The sequence below is a fragment of the Scyliorhinus canicula genome, chromosome 2 (genome assembly GCF_902713615.1).
Source record: "Scyliorhinus canicula chromosome 2, sScyCan1.1, whole genome shotgun sequence".
NCBI lineage: Eukaryota > Metazoa > Chordata > Chondrichthyes > Carcharhiniformes > Scyliorhinidae > Scyliorhinus > Scyliorhinus canicula.
Window position 1 is genome coordinate 123,327,458 of NC_052147.1, and position 26,246 is coordinate 123,353,703.

Consider the following 26,246-nt stretch of genomic DNA (forward strand, 5'->3'; position numbering starts at 1 on the left):
CCCCTCACTGAGCAGCCGTCGGACCTCCGATCGGATAAAGACCCTATCCTGTAGGCTGTATCGCCTGCTGCGAGTAGCTACTGGCTTGCAATCTGGAGTGAGATTGGCGAAGAGCGGAGGGGGGGAGATGCGCAGCGTGGTTAGGCTGCAGATAGTGAGTGGGGGCAGGGGCCCGCCGAAGCTGAGGGTGAGGCTCCTGAGGTTGCACTGGAATTCCAGGCCTAATAAGAGTGGCGCGCAGAGGTCGGGCAGGACATAATGTTTAAATTTAGAATAACTAGCGCCTCGAATTGTGAGCGTAGCAACGGTGCGTCCTTGGATTTGGACTGAGTGGGAACCCGAAGCGAGGGCGATAGTTTGGCTCACCGGAAAAATAGAAAGCGAACAGCGTCTTACCAGCTCTGGATGTATAAAGCTCTCGGTGCTCCCGGAGTCAAAGAGGCATGGCGTGCTGTACCCGTTGATCTGGACTTACGCCATCGAACTTCGTAGGTGCTTGGGGCGGGATTGATCCAGGGTGACTGCGCTGAGTTGCGGGTAGTCGGCGGCTCGATCAGCTGTGCTGGAGTGGCCCCGTGATGACTGCCCTCTGAGTTCGTAGTCATCGAGGTGAGTTTCAGAGTTTGAATGGGATGGATCCCAAGATGGCCGCCCCCATGAGTCGCACATGGCCGGCCGCATAGAGGAGGATTGCCAAGATGGCTGCCCCCATGAGTCGCACATGGCCGGCCGCATGGAGGAGGATTGCCAAGATGGCTGCCCCCATGAGTCGCACATGTCGGGTGGGGGCGGAGTCCGCATACAGGCTGCAGCATTTTGGGGCCTGCAGGCCTGTGAATTCAGGGAACGGGTGCTTTGAGCCGTGGGAGGGTTAGAGGCTGGGGCTTTCTTCGCTAGACACACTCTGGCATAGTGTCCTTTTCGCCCGCAGCTGCTGCAGGTCGCGTGACGGGCTGGGCAGTGCTGCCGTGGGTGCTGGCTTTAGCCACAGAAATGGCAGGCTGGGGCAGCTGAGTAGCTGGCTGGAGCAGCAGAGTAACTGGCTTTGGCAGCGCGGTAACTGGGGGGCCGTGCGGCACAGGATTGGGGGGACTGTTGGTCGGGGGTCCACGATGAGGTCGCGGGGTCCGCGGGAAACGAGGTGAGGCTGCGGAAGGAAACTTCCAAAGTGGTAGCAGCCTCCACTGTAGTGTCTAAGTCCTGGGCCCCCTTTTCTAGCAGTCTTTGGCGCACATAGTTAGACCTAAGGCCCGCCACGAAAACGTCCCGCACAGCAAGCTCCCTATGTTCAGCCACGGTAACGGCTTGATAATTACAGTCATTGGAAAGATTGTTCAATTCCCTTACAAACTCGGTTAGTGTTTCTGTAGGCCACTGACGGCGCGTCATAAACACGTGGTGTGCATAAACCTCGTTAATGGGCCTAACGTACATTTTGTCCAATATTGCCAGCGCTGCGGTGTAAGAACCGGCTGGATTTAGCTGTGTGGAGATTCTGTGGCTTACCCTCGCGTGCAGTAGGCTGAGTTTTTGTTCCACCATTGTTCTGGCGGTGCTGGCTTCTGCCAGGTAGGCTTTAAAACATCTCAGCCAGTGGGAAAAAATTTCCTTAGCCTCTGCATCCTCTGGGTCGAGTTCTAGGCGTCCGGGCTTGATGGCTGCTTCCATGATTTCTTCGACTGTTTCCTGAGTATATTAAATTGTTGGAACCAACAATTCTACGGACACGTGCTTGTAGGATTAGAATAGCAGTTTTAATATACTCACAACAGAGCCAGCCGGTTAGCCATTGAACTTTCGGTGAACTGGCCGGCTGACCATGTGGCACTGAGCTTTTATACAGCAGCTTCCGGGTGAGGAGTCCTGGGCAGAGCCAAGGGAGAAGCCCCGTACAACTCGAGCATTCCCAGAGCTACTCCCCCTGGAGGACAGGTAGTGCAACTGCACTTACAATACAGACACATGTATATACAGATTATAATCCGGTGTGAATCACATTCACCACACCCACGCAGACACTGGGAGAACATGCAGACTTGCCACAGACCGTGATCCAAGCGGGAATCGTACCTGGGACCCTGGAGCTGTGAAGCAACTGTGCTAACCACTGTGCCGGCCACTGTGCTATCGTGCTGCATTTAAATCTACTTAGGCACGCTTACCCTGATCTGCCAGCTTCCCGGGATGTACCTGTCTCCCCAGCGAGGCAGTACCCGGGCACTGTTCGTCATTGGTCCACACAAATGTAGACCGGGCGGAATGGCACCCGGGGGTCACCCAGGCTAAAGGAGACCCCTGGGTGGTCAGGGATAGTGCAAGGTAGCACCCTGGCCTTCCTCTTTGAACACCTTTTCATTGCCCAGCTGGAACCCTGGGTCTGTGGTAGTGCCCATATGAGTGTGGATGTTGACATTGCTGGGGGGGGGGGGGGGGGGGGGGAAAACAAGCTCACTTAGAGATCGGGACACCCTTTCAAAATGGCGGCCCGATCTCTGAGTTCAGTTCCCCAGTTTCTAAAATAAATTCTGAGCTGGATTTTTCGGTGGTGCCTTCCCGGCGAATGGAAATTTTCGCCCAAGGTCTACGGGCCTTTACATGACCCCGTCCTGTCTGGGTGTGGCCAAAAAACCCAGCCCTCAGTGTGGGTGAAACCGATGAGAAATTCCCAGGCCCAGAAAAGTAACTAAGGGCGTGATCCAACAGCCCCACTGCACCTGAAAAGCAACTTGGCGTGGCGCAGTGTGGCCATTGAAAAACCAGAGACTTTGTTCCCGGGATTTGCCAGGTGTGGCGAACCGGGTAAGATCCAACCCGATCTCATGGGATGTTGCAATGTGAATCACGCCCATTGTGGGCGGGATCGCTTTTTGGCAAATGTGCATATTAGAGCGAGACTGTACCTCACTCTAATATGCAGATTCCCGAGACTCGTGGGGGTCTCACGAGGGGATTGGAGGCCCCCAGCTGCATATGTTTTGGGCAAGGTGGTGCCCTGGCACTGCTGGTGCCAGCCTGGCACCTTGGTAGTGCCACCTAAGTGCCAGTGGCAATGCCAAGGGGCCAAGCTGGCATTTTTTTGCACGTGCACGTATTGTGTGTTTGGGCGAGGCACTCCCATAGTGCGTCCTGGCTGAGGGGAGGTCGAGGATCGTTTTGATGGAGTCTTGAGATCGGGACGCCATTTCAGATTTCTCGTTACACTTGGGAGTTCGAGTGAACGCAGCTCCCCACATTACAAAATGGGGCTATGTGTCGCCTCGGCCTCGGGTTCCCCATTCAGGCCCCTTGTACAACGCAAGTTGTGTTGAATAGCCATGTGTTTCTTGGCACTGCAAGCGCCAGGAAGCATGTGGCTAAATTCACTCACTAGGGGACTCAGAGCCCTAATTTTCCATTTGAAAGCGGTGGGGAACTCTCCTCCCAAGCTGGCAGGAAATTCCTTGAAAAACCCGCTGTAAATTAACCTCAACATTTTTCCTTTAAATTACGCCCATTGGGTCAAGTGACCAAAAGCTTAGTCAAAAAGGTGGGTTTTAAAGAATGTCTAAAAGGGGGAAAGTGAGGCAGAGAGGGAATTGCAGAGTGCAGGGCTCAGGCAACTGAAGGAGTAGACACCAATGATGGAACAATGAAAGTAGGGACGCTGTAGATGCCAGGATTATGCAAATATGATGGAGAGTTGTGGGGCTGGAGCAGATGACGGTGATAGTGAAGGGCAATACGGTAGCACAATGGTTAGCACAGTTGCTTCCCAGCTCCAGGGTCCCAGTTTCGATTCCTGACGTAGGTCACTGTCTGTGCGGAGTCTGCACGTTCTTCCCGTGTCTGTGTGGGTTTCTTCTGGGTGCTCTGGTTTCCTGCCACAGTCCAAAGACGTGCAGGTTAGGCGGATTGGCCATGATAATTTGCCCTCAGTGTCCAAAAAGGTTAGGTCGGGTTACGGGGATAGGGTGGAGGTGTGGATTGAAGTATGGTACTCTTTCCAAGTGCCGGTGCAGACTCGATGGGCTGAATGGCCCCCTTCTGCACTGTAAATTCTATGACCTAATGGCATGAAGGAATTTGAAAATCAGGATGAGGATTTGAAAATCAAAATGTTGCTACCTATGGTTCCAATCTTGATTCCGAGCTCGGCAGACATATAGGGAAAACAGTTACCACTTTTGGCCAACTCTGGGATCACACGTGACATAAGGCCACGCTAGTCCTTAGGACCAAGCTGATGGTTTATGAGACCTGTGTTCGCAGCACCTTGTTGCATGGCTGTGCAACATGGACAACTTGCAGCTATCAAGAAAAGAAGCCGGGACGTCAAGAGCAAAAACAGCTTACTAATGCCCTTCGGGGAAGGAAACCTGCCATCCTTATCTGTTCTGGCCTACAGCAATGTGACTGACTCTTAAAATGCTCTCAGGAATGGGCAATAAATGGTGTACCAGCATTGCCCACATCGTATGAACAGATAAAAAAAGAGCATGACAGGTTACTGCACTCGGTGTTGGGGGTTGTATATTAGCATGAGACTGGCTCATGAGCAAGATAATGAGTTATTTTCAGGTTGGCAAATGTAGCTAGTCATTTCCAGGTTGAGTGAAGGGGTTTGTCAAAGGTTGAACATGCCAACTGTTCTCTTTGGAGTTCAGAAGAATGAGATGTGATATTAATGAAACATATTCTGAGAAGGTTTGACAGGGTAGATACTGAGGGAATGTTTTGTCTCTCGGGGAATCTAAAAATAGAAGGCACAGTTTCAGATTTAGAGGTCGGCCATTTAAGGCAGAGTTGAGGAGGAATTTAATCTCTCAATGGTCGTCAATCTTTGAAATTCACTGCCCAGAGAGTAAAGAGGCTGGGTCATTGAATATATTCAAGGCCAAGCAAGACAGATTTTTGATTGACAAGGGAGTTGAGGGTAATGGAGGACAGGCAGGAAAGTGGGGTTAAGGCCACAATCCAGTGGCCACAATCCAGCTGCAAGGTGCTGATCCTCCTGCTCCACATGGACACCATTTCATGTCTCCACATTGGGATTCATTTCCCTTCATCTTTGCCTGACCCTTCTCCCACCACTGCTTCAGGTGGCACAGGATGACACAACGGCACAGTAGTTAGCACTGCTGCCTCTATGCCAGGGACGCGTGTTCAATTCCAGCCGTGGGTGACTGTCTGCGTGGAGTTTGCACTTTCTCCCCGTTTCTGCTTGGGTTTCCTTCCGGTGCTCCGGTTTCTTCCCACAGTCCAAAGATGTGCAGGTTAGGTGGGGCTACAGGGATAGGGTGCGGGAGTGGACCGAGGTGGGGTGCTCTTTCAGAGGGTCGGTGCAGACCCGATAGGCCGATTGGCCTCCTCCTGCGCTGTAGGGATTCAATCAATAAAAAGTCACGGAGTATAAGAGCATATGGGATTTGTTTCTTTTGCATCTTCATGCACACTTTTTCTTTCTCTTTGGGGGAAGTGTTGGAAAAGGCTGATTATCAACCTGTTGATCTGCATCGTTCATACTCCTGTGTCCAACGAGTCCTGGATTGTGACTTTAACCCTGTGCTTCTGGTACTGAGTCACAAGGTTGTGCTTGCGTTACTGAACTAGTAATTCGGAGACAGGAGTTCAAATTGCAGCATGGCAAATGGGGAATTTAATTTGTTAAGTAATTAAATCTGGAAATTAAAAAAACCCATCAGTAATGATGACTATGAAGCCGTGACCTAAAAAGAATCTGGTTTACTCATTTCCTTTAGGGATGTATATCTATTGGCTGGGATTCTGCAATCCTGCGCCAGATCGGAGAATCCCCGGGGGAGGCGTGAATCCCACCAGAAGCCGGCTACCTTATTCTCCGGTGCCGTTTTTCGCTAGCCAGCGGGATTCCCACCACGCCGGTCGGGGACCATTGACAGCACCCCCCCCCCCGCCCCACCCCCCGCCTCCAACCCCCCCCCCCCCGCGATTCTCTCGGCCCCGATGGGCTGAGTGGCCATCCATTTTTGGGCCAGTCCCGCCGGTGCGAATTACTCACCTCTCGTATGGCGAGACCTGGCAGGTAAGTGTGCTGGGACGGTCCTTTGCGGGGGGAGGGGGGGTGCGGGGGGGGGGATCTGCCCCCAGGGGTGCCCCCATGGTGGCCTGGCCCACGATCGGGGTCTACCTATAGGGCTCCACCATATTGCCCGGGGGTTGGCGCGGAGAAGGGAACCTCCGCGCATGCGCGGAAATACACCGGCCGGTCTGCGCATGCGTGAGATCACGCTGGCCGTTCAGCGCACGCACGAACTCGCGCCGGCCCTTTGGCGCCGGCTGGGGAATTCCTCACCTTGGGGGGCCATTGACTCCGGAGTCATTGGCACCGGTTTTCCTGGCGGCGTGGGGACATAGCCCCATTTGCAAAGAATCCCACCCGTTATCTTTCCTCCTTGATCTGGCCTGTATTTGTCTGCAGAACCACAGCAATGTGGCTGCTTCTTAACAGCCCTCTGAAATGATACTAAGTGGTTAGCACAGTTGCATCACAGCTCCAGGGTCCCAGGTTCGATTCCCGGCTTGGGTCACTGTCTGTGTGGAGTCTGCACGTTCTCCCTGTGTCTGCATGGGTTTCCTCCGGGTGCTCCGGTTTCCCCCCCATAGTCCAAGGATGTGCAGGTAAGGTGGATTGGCCATGCTAAATTGTCCTTGGAATCCAAAAAGGTTGGGTGGGTTACGGGGATAGGGTGGAGGTGTAGCATAGGTAGGGTGCTCTTTCCAAGGGCCGGTGCAGACTCGATGGGCTGAATGGCCTCCTTCTGCACTTTAGAGTCTATGATAAGCCATTTAGCTGTATTCAAGGAGGCAGCTCAACAACACCTTCTTGAGGGGAATTAGAGATGAGCAATACATCCTGGCATTGTCAGCGAAGTTCACATCCTGAGAATGGATTTGAAGGAAATGCCATTCTTGCCACTTTCATAAGATCCAATGAGCTTTTGTCTCCTAAAATGTTCACTTTAAACGTATTGTCCATGTGACTGTGTATGACACTATCCAATTCCATTAGAGACATTTTTTCTCAGTGTCACCTCTGCAGGACAATCTGTGTTTTGGTGTCAGACATTGAATTAAGGAGATTAACACTATTAGAAGAGATGCAGTGGGATCTTGTACAAACACAGCCTGTGGCTGTAAACTTATTAGGCCTATTAGGGAAAACAGTGAAAAATCTGCTTTGGTAACATGGTCTTCAGCTTCTTATCATGAATTGACTCAACATGTCCATTGCTTGTCTCAGTATTATATATCTATTAGCCTATTTTGAGAATGTTTATATAACATGTTTATTACCTTACAGAAATCAACCTGTTATTATATGTGTTCACCTTGTGTTATGTTGTGCTTTACATAGAAAATTGATTATGCCTCTAATAGCGGCGCAGTGGCACAGTGGTTAGCAGTGCTGCCTCACAGCTCCAGGGTCCCAGGTTCAATTCCAGCTTCAGGCGACTGTCTGTGTGTAGTTTGTACTTTCTCCCTATGTCAGCATGGGTTTCTACTGTGGTTTCCTCCCACAGGCCAAAGATGTGTAGGTTAGGTGGATTGGCCATGCTAAATTGCCCCGAGTGTCCAAAAAGGTTAGGCGGGGTTAATGGGTTACGGGGAAAGGGCAGGCTTAAGTGGGGTGCTCTTTACAAGGACCGGTGCAGACTTGATGGACTGAATGGCCTCCTTCTGCACTGTAAATTCTATGATGATATTCTCAAACAGCCATTTTATAAAATGTATAAAAGCTGATTAAAATCAAAAAGGATTATTGTTGATTTTTTTAAAAAAAGGACTTCCACCTTCTTTAAAAACTGTCAGTAACATCTAGGATATTCCTCCACGTTTTCTGAAGTGGGCATAATGATATTGTGCAGAAGCTTGCCCAGTGACAACTCTTTTGCTCCCTTAATGACATAGTCACTCATGTAAGTGTGCAAATAGGCCACGAGACTTCTGATTAAATTCTTCAGTGAGCTAATCTCAGTTTATTGGGGTGATAATTAACTTCAGCAAGCCCAAGCCCTGGAGGGATTCTCATTCTTCATTGCGCTCTTGCTGGAATCCCAGTGAATTGAGATGTTGAACTGCTGAAATGTCTTCCACAATTAAACAGTTTACTATTACCATCCACATATTCCAGTGAGAGTCAACAATTTCAAAAGAGGGGAAAGGAAAGTATTGGCAATAAAATAAATTAGTTCAGAGACACTTTTCTCTGTGCGACAATATATAATATATATATTTATATACACATATTTAATGATACATGTATTTATAGGTACAAAAATATATTTGGAACTTGCAACCTAAAACTTGAGTCAATGGGAATCAGGGGAGAACTCTGATGGTTTGAGTCATACCTGGCACAAAGGAAGATGATTGTAGTTGTTGGAGGTCAATCATCTCAGCTTTGGGACATCGCTGCAGGAGTTCTTCAGGATGGTGTCCTAGGTCTTAGCGGTTTCATCAATGATCTTCCCTCCAACAGAAGATCAGAAGAGGGGCATTCGCTTATGATGCACAATGTTTTCCACCATTTACAACTCCTCAGATGCTGAAGCAGTCTGTGTTTAGATGCATCTAGACCTGGACAACATGCAGGCTTGGTCTGATAAGTAGCAAGTGACGTTTGTGCCCCATAACATTTGTCAACTTGCTGAGAAACTAATAAGAATGTTCATGACGAGTAAAGGCCATTCAGCCCATCAGGCTTGGTCCAAGCCAGAGTTCATCAGAACAAAGTAATATAGGAGCACGGGTAGGCCATTCAGCCCATCGAACCTGTTCCACCATTCAATACGATCGTGGCTGATCATCCACTTCAATGCCTTGTCTCTAAACTATCTCCATAGTCTTGTTTTCTACTTTTTCACTTAAAACCACTGATTTATTAGCAGGAAAAGCGAAGAAGCACCAACACATCAGCACTGGTTAACATGGTATGCAAATCAGAACTATGCAACTACGAAAACAAATTCAGCAATAGAAAATGAGGCAATTGTAGCCTCCCGGCAGACCAATGCTGAGATTTGGCCAGAGTTCGATGCTAACAGTTATTCTGGGGCAGGTTTGCCATCTAAGCCCACAGTCTATCTTGGTTCAAAATCTTCTTTGCATTTCAGAATAGAAACAAGTTTGTCAATTAAAAAGCACCACATGGACGGCACGGTGGCGCAATGGTTAGCACTGCTGCCTCATGCGCCGAGGACCCGGGTTGGATCCCAGCTCCGGGTCACTGCACGTGTGGAGTTTGCACATTCTCCCCCATGTCTGCGTGGGTCTCACTCACACAACTCAAAAGATGTGCAGGATAGGTGGATTGGCCACGCTAAATTGCCCCTTAATTGGGAAAAAATATGAATTGGGTACTTAAAGGTATGCAAGACTGAGAAACTGGCAGGGCATAGAATAGAGGATCATTGCAATAGGGCCTGTTTTGTGTTCCCTGCCCTATCTAAGGTCACCTCCTGAAGTGCTTCCTTCTACAAATGGAAGAATATGTAAATACAGATCATTGACCATTTTTAAGAGGATAATCTATTGGGGGTGAATTCTGTATTTGGAAAATATTCCCGATTAAGTTTCTTATTGAATATTAAGAAAATTGCATCAAAACGGTAACTAATGCCTACCTGTTAAATTAATCTATATAGCAAGCAGTGACCCATGCAGCAATTAACTAAAAATAATACTGAAGATTCTGTATATGTCTTAAAATTGATCATTTTAAAAATTATTTTTTACACAGGAATACCTCCCAGTCCTGAAACGAGAAACAGCAGTGGTAAGGAAAATAATTTTGTTTTTTGTATCATAGATATGAGTGATATACGTAAGGGAAATTTAAGGTTGTAATTCAATTTCTAGGTTCAATTAGTGAAGATAAACCATTTGAACTTCACTGTTGTCATTTGTGCTGGCAACTGAAACCTTTGATGACATTGTCACTAAGTTTAAAAGTAAAATATTTTCCTCACACTGACATTGGCTCTTTTGCCATTCACTTTAAATCGGTGTCCTCTCTGTTCGTGACTCTTCCATCGAGGGAATTGTTTTGCTCTGTCAATGTTGTCTAGACCCTTCATGATTTTGAACACCTCTATCTAACTTCCCCTTGACCTTCTCTTTTAAAACTAACCTTCACCACATTACCTGATCCCACTGACTGACGATTATACATTTGTACTTCAAAGAGTTGACACATTAATTCCCAGACTGGGCCAATTCCTCTTGGCAGAAGGAATGTGCTATATAGACGGCTGTGGCTTCTCAGTACAAATTTATTGTTCTAATAAACTGCTAAGAATGAGAAGACAAATATTTTAAACATTATAATTGCAGTTCATTCGGTTTTTCCACAAAGGAAATGTTGTGTATTCCTGCACAAGAATGGCTAACTGTCAGCTCGATAATCAAGTCTGGGTCGGGCACCATTTTTTTGAATCTCTCTTTATCCTCTGGCTCTTTTGAACTCTTGGGCTACGATTCTTCTGAACGATTTCTTAGTGTGGAAGCGAGCGGGCACTCCCGCCAATGCTATTCAATGTTTATTGGTCCATTTAACGAGTCCCCACAGGATTCAGGCCACAAATTAAGGCTCGACAGCACCCCCCCCCCCCTCCCCCCCCCAACCCCGTTAACGAGCTACGTTTAAGATCAAACTTGCACAGCCAACCCCTGATGACCGATCCCACGATTTTGGGATGCAGACCGATTTCAGGGAGGCTCCTGGATGCAGTAGAGGCCAGGACAAATGTCCTGTTTCCCCGAGGATCCTGGAGGGTGAGCCATAGGGCAGCCAGTGCCACCTGGGACGAGTGCCAGTTGCCCTAAGCTCGGGCAGCGTAACCAGGAGGACTGGCCTCCAGTGCCAGGAGAAGGGCAGCATGGGTGAGTTGACATCCCTAGAACCTTCCCATCCCAACGCGACCAACTCCTTTCACCCTAATCTTCCCTTCACACACACACACACACCCCCCCCCCCCCCCCCACCCCCGCACCAGCACTGAGACCACGTGTGTGGCTAACGATTCCCTCTCTGTGTCTCCACAGCGAAGCTCTCCCACAATTGCCGGGAGTGAGTCCAGACTGTCAGAAGGGTGCCAGATATTAGAATTCTCACTACCTTCGAGGAACGGGCCCTGGAGGTGACGGGTTGGCCAAGGACAGAGCAGTCACCAATGCGGAGGTCATTGCATGCCGCAGAGGTGAGGAACCACCAGGCTCCACCTGGAAGGTGAGTTGTTATTGCCATACAGACTGACGTCCCACTGACCACATGTTCACTTCCCCCACAGGTCCTCCAGCCAACGGCGCAGGCCCATCTGGTGTCGCCCCACCCTGCCCCCATGAGACCACCTCGGAGGAGAGCTCTAAGAATGCCACAGTCGATGCAGGATAGCTCTCATCCCCACCCTCCACCAGCACAGAGACGCTGACCTCAGTGGGAATCGTTAATGGACAGGTCTCTGGGGCCCAATCTGGTGAGCACCACACAGTTCCTGATGTACATCAGGTGGAGGTAGGAACATCCAAGCTGGGACCCAGCTGGGTCCTAGTCAGAAGCTGAGCCTCTGGAATAGATTTACTCGGAGCAGATGGAGACATTAGGGTTCAACAGGGACATTCAGAGGGTGATGTCAGCAACACTCAAGGAGGTCCATAGCCGATTGGAGGAGTCCCAGAGGTTATGGGTGCAGGAGATGTCATCAGCAATGTATGGCACCGAGGCCAACACTGCTAGGGTGGTGACGCAGTGGAGAGTCTGGTGCACAACTTCAGCAGCACTAGTGAAGGTGTCGCGCAGTCAGTAATGGCCATGGCTGAGGGCCTCGGCAGAATGCCCCATTCACTGGGGGATGTGACCCTGTACCAGGCTGACTTTGATGAGTTTCTGCGGGACATGTCCCACTTTCAGATGGGAATGACCAAGGTGCTGTGAAGCATGTCCCAGTCACAGGCAAGTGGGCATTGCCAAAGTGCTGCAAAGCATTGGCCAATCACCGAGGAGCATCGCTGAGGGTGTCGACACGATGGTGGAGACGTTGGGGAGCCGCCAGATGATGCAGAGGCAGCCGAGGCTCAAGCCAGCTGCCCCTCCGTCTGGAGATGAACCCCAGGCCCTATAGGCACCGACCAGGAGGAGGGGCTGCTGGGTGCCAATCCGCACCCATCCTATGGACTGGTGACAATGGCCACCAGCTTCCTCGAGTTCTACCCCTCTGATAAGGCTGCGACTCGTAGCCAGCTCTCGGAACAGGGTGGCGAGCTGTGCATGTGCAGCCAAGTGCGCCGGGCCCTCTGGTCCCAGAGCACCCGGAGGATGTCCGCCGGGGGCATCAAAGGCTACGGGATGAGGTAAGTAGCTGCTGCCTCCTCCTCTGATGTTCATTGTGGAGACATAGCGGTAGAGCAAGGAAGGCCAAGCACATCGGGGGGTCACTGAGGTGGTGGGGGTGGGGGGGTTAGGTGGGGGGTAAGAAGCGTAGTGTGCGTTGGGGGCAGGAGGAGGGGGATTGGGGGGGGAGGGAGGTGTGGCGTTGTTTTTGTTGCTTATTTCAGGATGGTTGTCGTAGAGTTCACAATTCCACAAAATAGTTCGAACTTAAACAAAGCTATAACTTTTTAACACTACGAATTTGGATTTGACACGTACTTCTAAAGAATACAAAGTTGATTAATAACATTTAAACTATACAACTCTGCAGCTAATCTTAATACTGATATAAATTATGAACTGCTCTCATTCACATTATTTGTACTTCAGATTCTCTAGCTAACTCCTGCATACACTCCCCCCACAAGGCTTAGCATCACTGCCTTATATAGTTGTAACTGCAGCACCCTCTAGTGGTTAATCTCGACACTTCATTAAACCTTGTAGTTCTTACAGTTATGATAATTCCACAGGAGGTTGGGGATAGTGGAGCGACACCATCGGGAGAGTGGGGCAGTGGTGTATATCTATACGAGGAACATTAAAAACCCTCAACACAACCACTATGACACCTTTGGCTGTTGTTCTCAATGCGGGCCGACCACCAATCCCATGCCTCATCCCCCAGACATTTCCCCCCACCCCGCCCTCCACCTGACATGCCCTTCCCTCGCATATCCGACTGTGGGCATGTGCACGAGGCTGGGGCCCACCCCTGGATGTTCGCCGATTGGCTGTTGCATGTATGGTGTTGCCCCCTGCAGTGTTCAAGTACTATGTCCAGGCATCAAGGTGTGATTGGGATGCTAGGCAATGACTTCCACTTGCTACATGGCCCAACCACGAGGTTCAACCCCCCCACCCCCCAACACATGGGTAGCATGCCCAGTGCCCTCGGGCTCATTGCCTGTGAGAGAAGATGGCCACCCACCTCCTTGGTTCCCTGCAGCAGCCATTCAAAATGAGTACTCATCGGCGCCAGTGTGACCACTTGCTGGGGAGGGCGCCGAATCATGGGAGGTGTTGGATATGAGGTGGCTCATGTTAATTGTATGGAAATAGGGCTTAAGTGGTGATAATTGGTTTTGTGCCTGCTACGGTGAGGCCCCAATATTTGCCTACGGGAGGGGGCTGGTTGTATCGCAAATGGTTTGGTGCCCGGCCCGGTTCTCGTTTTCTACCTCTCCCGCTATTCACCGGCGTCATCTCGCCCGAGTGAGAGCGCGACGAGGCCGGGGAATTGAGCCCGAGGATTATTTTTGGTCTCTGACAGGCACAATTTAAAAGGATTATACTCATCGACAGGGGGTTTAGCAATGCCGAGCCCCATTGGGCAGCAAACATTGCAATGATTAGGAAATGGGCAATGGAGGAACAGTCGGTTGGGAGCTGATGGAGGCATGCTCGTGTGAGGGGACCAGCTTGAGGGCACTGTTGTTGGTGCCCCTTCCACTCTCGCCGGTCAGATACTCCATGATCCTGGTGCTGGTATCAGACCTGAGGCTGTGGAACCAGTGCCGGCAGCACTTTGGAATGCAAGGCATGTCTCTGTGTGTGCTCATTTGGGTTAATCATAGGTTTGCACCAGCGGGGTTGGATGCGAGGTTCCATGGTGGCGGCAGGTGGGGTCAGAATATTTTAGGGTTTTGCTTGTTGGAGGGAGGTTTGCAGACCTGGAGGCGCTGAAGGGGACGTAGCAGTTGTCGAATGGCAATGGGTTCAAGTAACTGCAGGTTAGGGACTTCATGAGGAAGAAGGTGCTGTCGTTTCCGATGCTGCCGGCCCATTGCCAAAGCATAACTCCTGTCCAAGGAGGAAAAAGGGGAGCACAAGGTTGCAGATATATATGGGGAGCAGGTGAAGAAAGTGCGTGCTCGGTGAAATAGGTTGGGCATAAGTGGGAGGAGGAGCTCAGTGGAGAACTGGGGGCTGAGTATGGAATGAAGTTTTGCATAAGGTTAATGCGCTTAGTTACGTGCAAGACGAAGCCAGTTTAAAGTGGTGCACAGAGTCTGAGATTGAGGGGGTTTTGGTCGGGATTTGCGGATGTAATGTCAAGGATTTTGGGAATAGTGGTAGCCCCAAGTCTGGAGGTGGCAATATTTGGAGTGCCGGAGGATCAAGGATTATAGGTGTGGAGAGAGGCTGACGTGTTGGCCTTTGCCTCCCTCATAGCCCAGAGACGTATTCTGTTGTGCTGGTGGCACTCGGTGCCGCTGAGGGCAGGAGTATGGATGAGCGATTTGGCAGAGAGCTTGCATTTAGAGAAGGTAAAGTTTGCCACCAAAGAGAAAATGCTGGAAAATCTCAGCAGGACTGGCAGCATCTGGGGGGGGGGGGGGAAGAGAAAAGAGCTAACGTTTCGAGTCCAGATGACCCTTTGTCAAAGCTTTGCCATTCGAGGTGTGGAGGTGTGATTCACCTCTGGGTGGAAGCTACTCAGTATTGAGTCGTCAGCTGGGGGGGGGGGGGGGGGGGGGGGGGGGGGGCGTTCATTTTTCTGTTTGGGCGGGGGAGGAGGGGTTTGAGTGCCAGGTTGGGAGTGGGGGGGGGGGTTTGAGGGGTGTGTAGGGGAGGATATGGTTGTTTCCTGTTGCCGTTTGTGTTTCTTTTGTTGTGTATATATTTTAAAATGCATTCAACAAAATGTTATTTTTCAGAAAAAAGGATTATACTTGACTAAGGAACAATGTAACACACAGATTTTGATTTTACAGCCCTACTCTGCAGCTGCAGGTTGCAAAATTTGATTCAGCAGAAAACAGAATCGGGAGTCACAATGCACTATTAAGTCACATCCAATTGCTTCTGATGGATGGGGAGATGGTGGCATAGTAGTAATGCAGAGGGCTAGGCTAATGCCCTGGGGACATGGGTTTAACTCCCACCAAGGCAGTGGAAATTCAATTAATACATTTGAAATATGAACTTAATTTCAGTAATGGTGACATTGAAAACTATCATTGATTGTTGCAAAAACCCATCTGGTTCATTGATGTCATTTTGGGGGAGGAATTCTGCCGTCCTTACCCAGTCTGGCCTACATGTGGCTCCATATGCACAGCAATGTGTTTGACTCTCAACTGCCCTCTGAAATGGTTGAGGAAGACACTCAGTTCAAAGGAAAGTAGGGATGAGAAAATAATGCTGGCCTTGGCAGTGAGGACCACACCCTATGAATCATAAAGGGAGGAAAAATGCAACATGCAAATTTTGTGCTATCTACTTATTTAAATGATTGCTGCAATGCAACCCAGGGTCAGAGCACTGTTGGTCAGTTGAATGCCTGAGCAGTACCTCAAAATCGCAGGAAGTTAATACTGCTTAAAGCTACCCTGTCCTACTTAAAGCCAGACTGTGCCTCTTAAAGGAGAGTATATCCTGGTTGTAACAGCTGATGGAACAGGTTAGAGAAGAGATCATGAACAAGAAGAACCCCAATGATGGCACAGCATGTCCGACAGCAGGCGTCAGGATTTTACCAAGGAGCACTGGAGGTCTTGCTGAAGAGAAGTAGGGCAGGCAAGGTGTCACCTATCAGCAGAGGGGACAGGAGGCCCTCCAGGCAGACATTCAGAAAGTAGTGGGAATTGATAGCTGTGGCAGGCAATGTCAGGAGTCACACCTTGTGGACCTTGATGAACTGCCACAAGACATTCACTGACTATGACCACTTGTGAGATCATTGAATGCATCTTCAAATGCTCCATCCTACCAACTAGCCACCGCTTGATGCACTGCACCCCCACCACTCAGATACTAACAATCTCTATCAATAATGACACATACATTCCCTTTATCCTCAAACACTTAGCACTGCTGCAAGTCTCACACCAAAATCCCACAATTTACACACACTGCCAGCTATTCAACTGTGACAGCCACTTCACCTTCTGTCAAGAATGTGGGAAGTTAATGAGATTAACAGTGAAAGTGGGATAAAAAATAAAATAATAGAAAAGTAACAAGACTAGCAGGCATAGAGGAATAATGAGATGCGATTTGTCATGTAACAAGATTAGCAGGCGTCTGGAGACTAGAGACATTGAGGTGCAAATGACCATTTCAGTTTTCCATCCAACACTGAGACCGGCCAGTTCCATTTATGATCCAAGCCATGGGGGTCTGTTCCATCTAACATTTAGAAGCACAGCAATTTGCAGATATTCTCCTCTATAAGATGCAGTTTGTGCCTCCGCCGAACCAGAAAGAGTTGTTTTCCCAGACCTGGTCACCTAAGCAGTACTGGGTGGTGAATATTAGCTGGATTCAACCTATAGAGTTACTAAACCTGGATGTTGTTTGGGAAAAAGGGTGTCTGTGTGTTCAGGGAACATGGGTATATTTTGGGAACAAGAGGTAACTTCACATAAAACAGTGTGTTTTGTTATTCATGTATTTAAGTGTCATAGTGTATATTAATCTTTTGTTTTGTGTTTTTTTTACTTTAAATATATGTATTAATTGTTTACACAACAACTGGTCTGGTTCCTCACTGGGTTGTACAATATTCCTCACATTACTGCGAATAAATATTCACCCCTAAGAACCTGTGTTTCAGGTTATCCTGCGGGGTCATCGCAGATAACATCAGTGGGGTTCGTAACACTTATCATAAGCACAACACTCATTGATACCCTTCCCCTCTCCTGCAGGAAAGGCAGTTCACTGGAAACGGGAGCACCAAATCAGCGGGGCACAGGTGCAGTTTCATGTCCTTTCCACATGAGGCAGTATTCACCATAATTGGATCAGACAATGCTGGGGCTGTGGACAATGTCAGGGCTGAATCCAAGGTGATCGTATGCTGGTACCTATTCCTCCCTCCCGCATCCGACTTCCCCATCATCCCACAATTGCACCTAATTTATAAGCTGTAGATGATGTAATCATGCACATCTTGCTTTTCCCCTTCTCTTATCACAATCCAATCCTTGTGCCTTTCTCTTTTCAGATATCTAAGAATTGAGGCCAAGCCAGGCCTTGGTGAGAGGCCAAAAAGTGGAGGTCCTGGAAAAAAACCCCTCCATCACTTGCTCTCACACGCAACCACCAGCTCAGACATTGACCCTGCTCCTTAGACACTGAAGCATTCTGAGCCCACTTGAAGGCTGATAAGTGGCAAGTACCATTCATGCAACAGAAGTGTCAGACTATGACCAGGTTCAACAAGTGAGAGTCAAACCTTCTCCCTTTGAAATTCAACAACATTTCCATGGCTGTATCCCCTACCATCGACACCCTGGGGCTCATCATTGACCAGAATCAACTGGAACAGCCCGATAAATACTGTATGCAACTCACCTCCTGACTCCTCAAAGCCTGTCCATCATCTACAAGGCACAAACCAAGAGTGTGATGGAATACTGTCAGTTGCCTGGATGAGTGCAGCTTCAACAATTAAGAAGCTTGACTAGCAACCTGCTTGATTAGTATCCCATCCCCCACCTAAAACATTCACTCCCTCAACCACTAGCGCACAGTAATAGCAATGTGTACCATCTCCACGATGCACTATAGTAACTCAGCAAGGCTCATTGGACAGCACCTTCCAAACCCACGACTACTGCCATCTAGAAGGTCAAGGATAGCAGACACTTGGAAACACCATCACCTGCAAGTTCCCCTCCAAGTCACACAACATCCTGAATTGGAAATATATCACCGTTCCTTCACTGTCGCTGGCTCAAATTCTTGGAACTCCCTCCCTAGCAGCACAGTGGGTGTACCTATACCACATGGACTGCATCTCTTCATTATCTTGAGGACAATTATGGGCAATAATTGCTGGCTTTACCAGCCATGCCCACGTCCCTTGAATGCATAAAAACAATATGTAATTTAGAGGAGGAATTTGATTGTTCTGGAACACCAGGCTTGAATAGCCAGCAGCGAGGGCACGAGAAAAGGAATTAGCAGGTTCCAGCTAGCCAGAGGATAATGGTGCACATGATCTCCACTGCAAGGACTCCAGTGAGAGGATGGAAAAGTCTGGTATCAACTATGCTCATGGTTTTTGCACAGAGTTTGGAGCCTAGCATGGAGGGTGAGCAACTCCATGAGGATGGTCATAGACTCAACCATGATGCAGCATCTGATGACCAATGTCTCAGCTTCCATTGTATCTGCTGTAAGCTCAGACACCTCTCATGCAGGCTGAGCACTCCAAGAGATAATCAACATTGCTGAGGTGCCGCACCAGTGGTACGGCAGTGGTACCATGCGCCTGCCGTCCATCCTCAGGATATAACCGTTTCTCAGCCATACCACTCCTCCAGTGCCCTTGCTGTTGCCTGTCAACCAGTCAGTCCAGACTGTTGCCTCCCTGGCTGAGAAGGTGCTATCTGAAGCTGAGCCTAGTTGACCCAGAGCAGCTGCTAGAGGTCATACTGCAAGACCATCTTTTGGTGCCCCTGTGAATCAGTCATGCTGATCATGGAGGTAGCACTGTCTAGATACACTAGGGCAGGAGATAAAGTGTGGGACTGCTTTTGGATGGGGAATTGGCATTGGGTTCACTGGCACCACACTCAGTTAAAGCAGTCACAAACAGCCAGTCAGAAAATGCCTCCTCCCCTTCTTTAGCTGCTCATCAAATGTCTGGTAACATGGCTGCACCCTCATGAAGGTGGGGTTTTGAAGTATGCAGCAGAATCATGATGTGTGCTGTAGTGAGTACTGCAGGGTTCCTCCAAAATAGTCTGGGAATGATGTTTGAATATCAATGATCTACCTGATCATATTCCATGTGACATTGTGGTTTTCGTAGAGGCATGCTACCCACACATGCATGGATTGCATATACCAGAGTTATGAGCAAAGTGGCTAGTTGATAGTGCACAGTTACCACCCTCTAATTTGCTGCGATACTTCAAAAGCAGATGGTACGGCAGCATGGCGCAGTGATTAGCACTGCCGTCTCACGGTGCCGAGGTCCCAGTTTCGATCCCGGCTCTGGGTCACTGTCCACGTGGAGTTTGCACATTCTCGCCCTGTCTGCATGGGTTTCGCCCCCACTACCCAAAGATGAGCAGATAGGAGGATTCGCCATGCTAAATTGCCCCTTTATTGGAAAAAATGAATTGGGTACTCTAAATTTTTTTTTTTTAAGAGCAGGTGGTGCAATATAGACCACTCCAGAATGTGGGTATCATGATCGCTACCAGGATTTTGGACATTGCTGTGTGAGCTACACTGTGTTATGGTCACAGACCAGGTGGATATTGAGGGATTGGAATCAATCCTAGTTGCGCTGCATTTATACACCGAGTCCCCACAGAAACAACCATGCAGCGAATGACAACTAGCAATACGGCAAATCCGTAACCACCACAAAGCCACGCATGCACTGTGCCTGCTTCTGTCTGATAGAATAGAAATTCAACTCTTGACATTCTTCCTTGCTCAACAGCTGGCGGAGAATGGGATGATGTTGTAAATTTTGGGCAGAATTCTCCCATCTGGGACTAAGCCCACTGGCAAGGGCAGGAACCAGGAGTGTTTCCCACTGCGGAGGCCGTTGGAAACCCATGCCATATCTTATGGCCCTGAAAACATTAGCTATACACTGTGGGGATCTAGTGCCATATTCCGTGGTGGGGCAGGCATGGTGGCAAGAATGTCCCCCATCATATCTGGATGCCATAATGAAAATGCGCCCAACATCACTCATCCACCATTAAGAAAGAATGTGGACCTCTTGAAAGGTAATATGGATCTCCAGGAACACTCTTAAGGCTGGAAGATAGACCTTCTCGATGACACTCAATCTGGAAGATCCAATTGTAGATGCCCCCCCTACCCACTGCTGTAATGTTTTAGCATTTGGATTGCTGGTGTCCTCCATCTGCACTCCAGAAATTGTTCAGGTCGGTCCCGATTTCTGGACGTCACATTGTTCCAGACATGTTCTGGACCGGCATGTTTTCCTGCTGATGTTGCAGAGAATCAGTAGTGGCTGAAAGATTTCAGTCAGGCCTTCATCTGCATCCCAATAACGGGATGCAAATCAGTCTCATGCCGTCCTCCAGCGGGATTCCTGGTGGGCTCCAGTGCAAGATCATGTAGGAAATTCACATCGCTGAATTCTTCACCCCCTACACCTCCCTGCCCACTACTGAACTCACCGGTGGGGCCAAGCGAGAATTCTGGCCATTGTCTGCTTTATCCTGGAAGGACCCCAAAGCCATCACCACCTTCACAGCCATTGGCTCTGTGGTCTACCTTTTTCTGAGGCTGCAAGTCAGGCTGCAACAGATAGCTGATTTCATTGAGCATCTTCTTACAGATGGGGGGATATTGTGCACAATATTCCAAGCTGAGATTGACGTATGGGAATTGCTTTCTGAAGATCTTTGGTGAATATAGCTTCTGGCTGAGAGCCCCTTTCCCCCATCCTCCTCCTCTTCCAGCGGCTTGTCCTTCTCTGTCTCTTTCTGCCCATTCTCTAATTGTACTGCGAATGAAAGTGGTTCAATTCCACTTCACCCAAATGTGGAAGCAAGCAGCCCGAGCAGAACTCAAAGTGCAAACCAAGACCGTCACCACATTCACACCACTCCCTGTAAACTTAAGTAACTTTAATCAACAATACAAACCAGCAAACACTTTCATTAACTCAGTAGCATCAAGCAGAAATCAATCAGCAACTAATCTGAAAGTGGTTGCTGCCCCATGTATCCAGCATTGATATCAGATGCCCTCATTGCTGCTGAATGCACATTAGCTGTGCAAGGTTCCCAGACTGTTAACTGAAGTGTTTAAGTTGAAGTTAGCACTGCTTTGTGTGAAATCCGTATTAGACGTGAACTAACATGATGATCTGCCTGCTCTGCATACTTTCTGCGTTGTTCGCTGCACTTCTGCTAATGCGGTCACCAAATTGGCATCCAGCTCAAGAATTATGCATGTCATAGATATGATTTTGCAATGCTGAAGATCTCGGAGCAGGAGTAGACCATATGACCCATCGAGGATGCTCCCCTATTCCGTCTTGGGCTTTAACTCCACTTCCCCGCTCATTCCCCATATCCCTTAATTCCCTGAGAGACCAAAGGTTTGTCTATTCCAGCCTTAAATGTATTTAATGATAAAACATCCACAGTCTCCTCTCGGTTCAAGAATTTCAAAGATTCACAGCCCTTTGAGTGAAGAAATTTCTCCTCATCTCGTCCTAAATGATCGGCCCCTTTATCCTGAACTGTATTTTAGATTCTCCAACCAGTGGAAGCAATCTCTCAGCATCTTCCCGATCAAGTCCCTTCAGAATCTTGTAGATCGCTTTTCATTCTTCTAAACTCCAGAGAATATAAACCCAATTTATTCAGCCTCATCATAGGATGACCCTTTCGTCCCATCAACCAATTTAGTTAACATGCGCTGTACCACCTCTACTGCAAGTAAGATTTGAAAGAGCAGACATAGTGCCAAAAATATGGGTGCAACCGAATTTTACAGAAGTTTTGTTTATTATTTTTTTGAATAGGAAAGCAACACGGGATGCAAACGATATTCATGAGGGAGTGGCACTGGGTAAATTGCTCCTTTTGAGACAGTCACACAGGTTTAAAGCACCCATTGTGAAGGGGGGTGGGAAGTGAGGAGGGCCTCCTCCTGGGCCTGCTCCTGTGAGAGCACTTGGTGTCTTCCGGCACCATTGAGGCCTTCCATGTCTGATGGACGCTGTGGGGACTGGGGTGTTTTATTGATCCCTTCAAATCACATTTTGTTTTGACGGTTGAAGTTTCTTTTGAGATTCCATTTACTTTGATGCAGTATCCTTTTAAAGAGCTGCATTTTAATTTATCCCTCATTTTGTTGATTTAGTTTATTTGATTAACCAAAGGAAGGACAAGGGGTTGAATGGCCTCCTTCTGTGCTGTCACAAAAGAAACCCACAAAGAATTATTGTAAGAACTCTTCTTCATGTCATTTAAGATTATTAGCAGTAAAGACGACATGTACCAGTAAGATATTTACACTTTAGGTTTCGGCATGAGGAAAATAACTACACAGCACTGGCCACAGTACAACCCGAGACAAATTACAGTGTGGCTTTTATCATAAGAATACTAAATGGAAATACGAAAAGGGGTTGTTTTTGCGAGGGGCAGTGCATAGAAATAGAACATATTGTAGGTATTAACAAATTTCTGCTTCACTTGACTGCAGTGTTATTTTCACTTCAATAAAGGTGAACAAGAATCAGAATCTCCACATCTGGGCTCAGTGATTGACGCATCAAGCAGTGACTCTGTGTCCACCGGAACTACAAGACTATCGCAACTGGAAGATATCAGGCAACATCTGCAGTCTCTGGAAGAAAATTACCAGGAACTTGTCACCCTTCTTTCGAGGGAGAGTGGGACTGTACCAGTGCGACGGAAGTTACTGCATTGGCAGAAAAGACAAAGTCCTGTGAAAAATGGCAAACTATTAGCACAGCTTTCATCACAGCGACAGAAGGATCTTTGGTATTTATCCAAGAAGAATTAGTTGAATAGATGAATTGAAAAAAGTAACACATTTCTGAATATTGACACTTCATAATGAAATGTCAATAATATAATCCACCCTTTAATTATTTTGCGTCAACTTAACAAATGAAAAGGATTGGCAGCGATTATAACATCCCTATTAATAATATCAATTTATGCCAAGGCATTTATAGGAATTACTAACTATGCAGCACTCGCGTCAAGGGATCCTGAAAATGTTTTATTCATAACTTTATAAACCTAAATAACCATCTGAGGACAAACCCCAATGCCAAATTTTCAGATTTAATCTTGTCATATTTTTATTTATTGATGGAGTAGTCACAGCACACCATATTAGACTAGCTCATTCTCCACGCCAGAAACATCAAGACAATCTTTTAGATAATAATTCGGGGCAGTATTGAGTGAAGTTGAAATAATGGACACTGAAAGAGAAAGAATTTGAATGTATAACACACCCTTTCACAAATGCAAAATATCCAAACGTTCTCCAGAGGTAATTAATGATTTTGAAAACATAATTGCTGTAGTATTGTTTGGAAATATGACAGTTGGATTGTGTCCAACACTTTCCCACAAACTGCAATGGTGTGTCCTCTGCTAACCTCTATCCATTGCTTTGGGATATCTTAAATTCACCTGAGAAAACTGACAGGATCTTGCCTTTTTTGGCTGAGATATTAGGTCACGGCCTGAACAGTCCAACAATAATCTGTCCACCAACCATTATTGTGAAAATCAGATTACCTGTTCATTTATCTCATTGTCTTTTATTGTAATTTGTTGAACATAGATTGGTGGCTATACCTCAAAAAATACTTAATTGGCTGAGAAGGTTTCTGGGACAAGAATGCAATTTCTATTTATGTTGTGAATGAACACTATAATGAAATGAAATGAAATGAAAATCGCTTATTGTCACGAGTAGGCTTCAAATGAAGTTACTGTGAAAAGCCCCTAGTCGCCACATTCTGGCGCCTGTTCGGGGAGGCTGTTACGGGAATCGAACCGTGCTGCTGGCCTGCTTGGTCTGCTTTCAAAGCCAGCGAATTAGCCCTGTGCTAGATGCTTTGTCGCAAATTGCTAAGTATGGACCCACATCCTCTACAGGTCAGAACATAGTAAAAGAACTGCGCAGATTCATGGCACTAATCTCTTTTACCAAAAAGCAATAACCCTCTCGCAACTTCAACCAAAAGGAGACTTTCTAAGTGATGTCCATTTTATGTTATAGGTGGTAACATTTTACCTTAAAGTTGCCATTGCGTTTAGTACATTTGGCAGTATTTAAGTTTCACCTACAATTGTGGTTTTGCTCATTTGATTCTCTAACTAATTAAAAAGAAGATTTAAATAGAATAGGAGCTTGTCTTTATAATCATTTTTATACAACCAATGATTATAAACGGAACACGTTCCAAAGACAAATATAAAGACTTTCCGGAATAAATTGTATAGACACTATGACGGTTGGAATAAACAGGATAATGTGGAGGTCAAATAGTGCAGTTACTGATGTTCTTTACCATGGCAGTCTCTGTACTACAATCTGCTTCTATCTCAACCAATGACAATACACAACTCAGGACCCAGTTGGTTGGTTGAGCATACACTGAAGTGTGCAGACTTTCACCAACTTGCTAACTTTCTCAAAGCATGCAGTGGTAATAATTATCTACCTCCCACTCCAAGGTGAATTTGATGGAATTTCAGTTGCATAGTGTAATGAACTCCAATTGGCTTTATTGGTTGGCCAATTGGAATATGAGCTCCCTCAATGATAACTCATTGAGGGGGCCCATATAATCACCTGTGTAGGCTTTGTGAGCCAGTCTTAAGTTGACTGGACTGCTAGCAGCACTGTTTGTAGCTGCTCCTGTGATATCGTTATTGTAAATAAATATTGGTGTGGTGACAGAACACCTGCCTCCCGTGAATTACTACAGTGGCGACGAGGTAAACTATGAATTTTGCGGAGACCAGCTGCCGCACTTGGAGGATAAGCCTTGCCATTTTAAAAATGCTGTTTTTTGGGAGGTTAGAGGCATTCAACCCGGCTATTGAGGACTGGTCCCAGTATGTGGAGAGAATGTGTTACTACTTCCGGGCAAATGATATACTGACGGACGAAAGGAGACGGCTTATCCTGCTGTTGGCGTGCGGACCCTCCGCTTTCACCATTAGACATAGTCTGACTTATCCATATGCGCCGGACACGAAAACTTTCCAAGAAGTAACGGAATTGGTGAAAGAGCATTACGACCCAAAACCATCCCTCATTTTGCGTAGGTACAGATTCTACACAACGAAGTGGGAAGACAGGGAGTCAGTCACGAATTTCTTGACCCGCCTGAGAAGGCTGGCGGAAAAATGTGAGTTCGGCCCGACGCTAAATGAAATGCTTCGGGACCGGTTAGTGTGTGGTATAAAAAACCTCACAATACAGAAACGCCTGTTGGCGGAAACAGAGCTAGACTGCAGGCAGGCGTTACAGCTCGCACTGTCCCTAGAAAAGGCAGCAAGTGAGGCGCAGGAACTACAGGGCACGCCAATGGAGATAGATACTTGTGAGAGGGACTACCACAACGGGTCCTGCTACCAGATGGCCACTCTCAGGAAAAACCTGAGAAATAGAGGGGAAAAGGAAAACCCCAGAACTGCCCCCAAGTCTCTCGGGACTAACTGGAGACAGAGGGAAGTACCGGCTGAGGCTCCCCCAACAGAGAAGGACCGTTTCTGGCACCAGACAGAGTGGGGTAACAACGACAGAAACCCTAGAAGGAGGTGGCAAAAGAGGAATAGCAGGTGGGGACGCAGGGAAGTACACAACCTAGGCGCCCCATCCTCCTCCGAAGGGGAACAATTATATAATATCACAACGAAGAAAGCAGAACCCATTAGGATTACCCCACGGGTGAACGGGCGGCCGACAATAATGGAAATAGACACGGGTGCGGCCATATCAGTAATGGAAGTGGCAGCATTTAGAAAAATCAAAGATGGACGCCAGCCACTAACCCTAACAGAAACATCGACGAAACTTAAAACCTACACGGGGGAACTACTGGAAGTTCTAGGCACGACTCATGTACCTGTGGAATATGAGAAACAATTGCTCAGATTACTGTTGACGATATTAGAGGGCTCCGGACCGAGCTTAATTGGACGGAACTGGCTGAAAGACCTAAAATTAGATTGGATGAAAATTTTCCATGTGGAAGCGGGCAGTTGAGTGGAGTACTCCAAAAATACCCGGCGGTCTTCCAAGAAGGTTTGGGGGAAATCATAGGCGCCAAAGCAAC

At 47.7% G+C, this 26,246-nt stretch overlaps 1 protein-coding gene across 6 annotated transcripts in view; it reads left to right on the top strand.

Annotated features, from left to right (window-relative positions):
• The window catches only part of LOC119957921, a 200,775-nt gene that overhangs the window by 92,686 nt on the left and 81,843 nt on the right, over positions 1-26,246 (top strand). For all 6 annotated transcript variants that reach the window (XM_038786166.1, XM_038786149.1, XM_038786122.1 and 3 more), the window contains 2 exons: positions 9,758-9,793; positions 22,638-22,917. In XM_038786166.1, the coding sequence (XP_038642094.1) occupies positions 9,758-9,793; positions 22,638-22,917 (316 nt within the window). The remainder of the gene's footprint in view (positions 1-9,757; positions 9,794-22,637; positions 22,918-26,246) is intronic.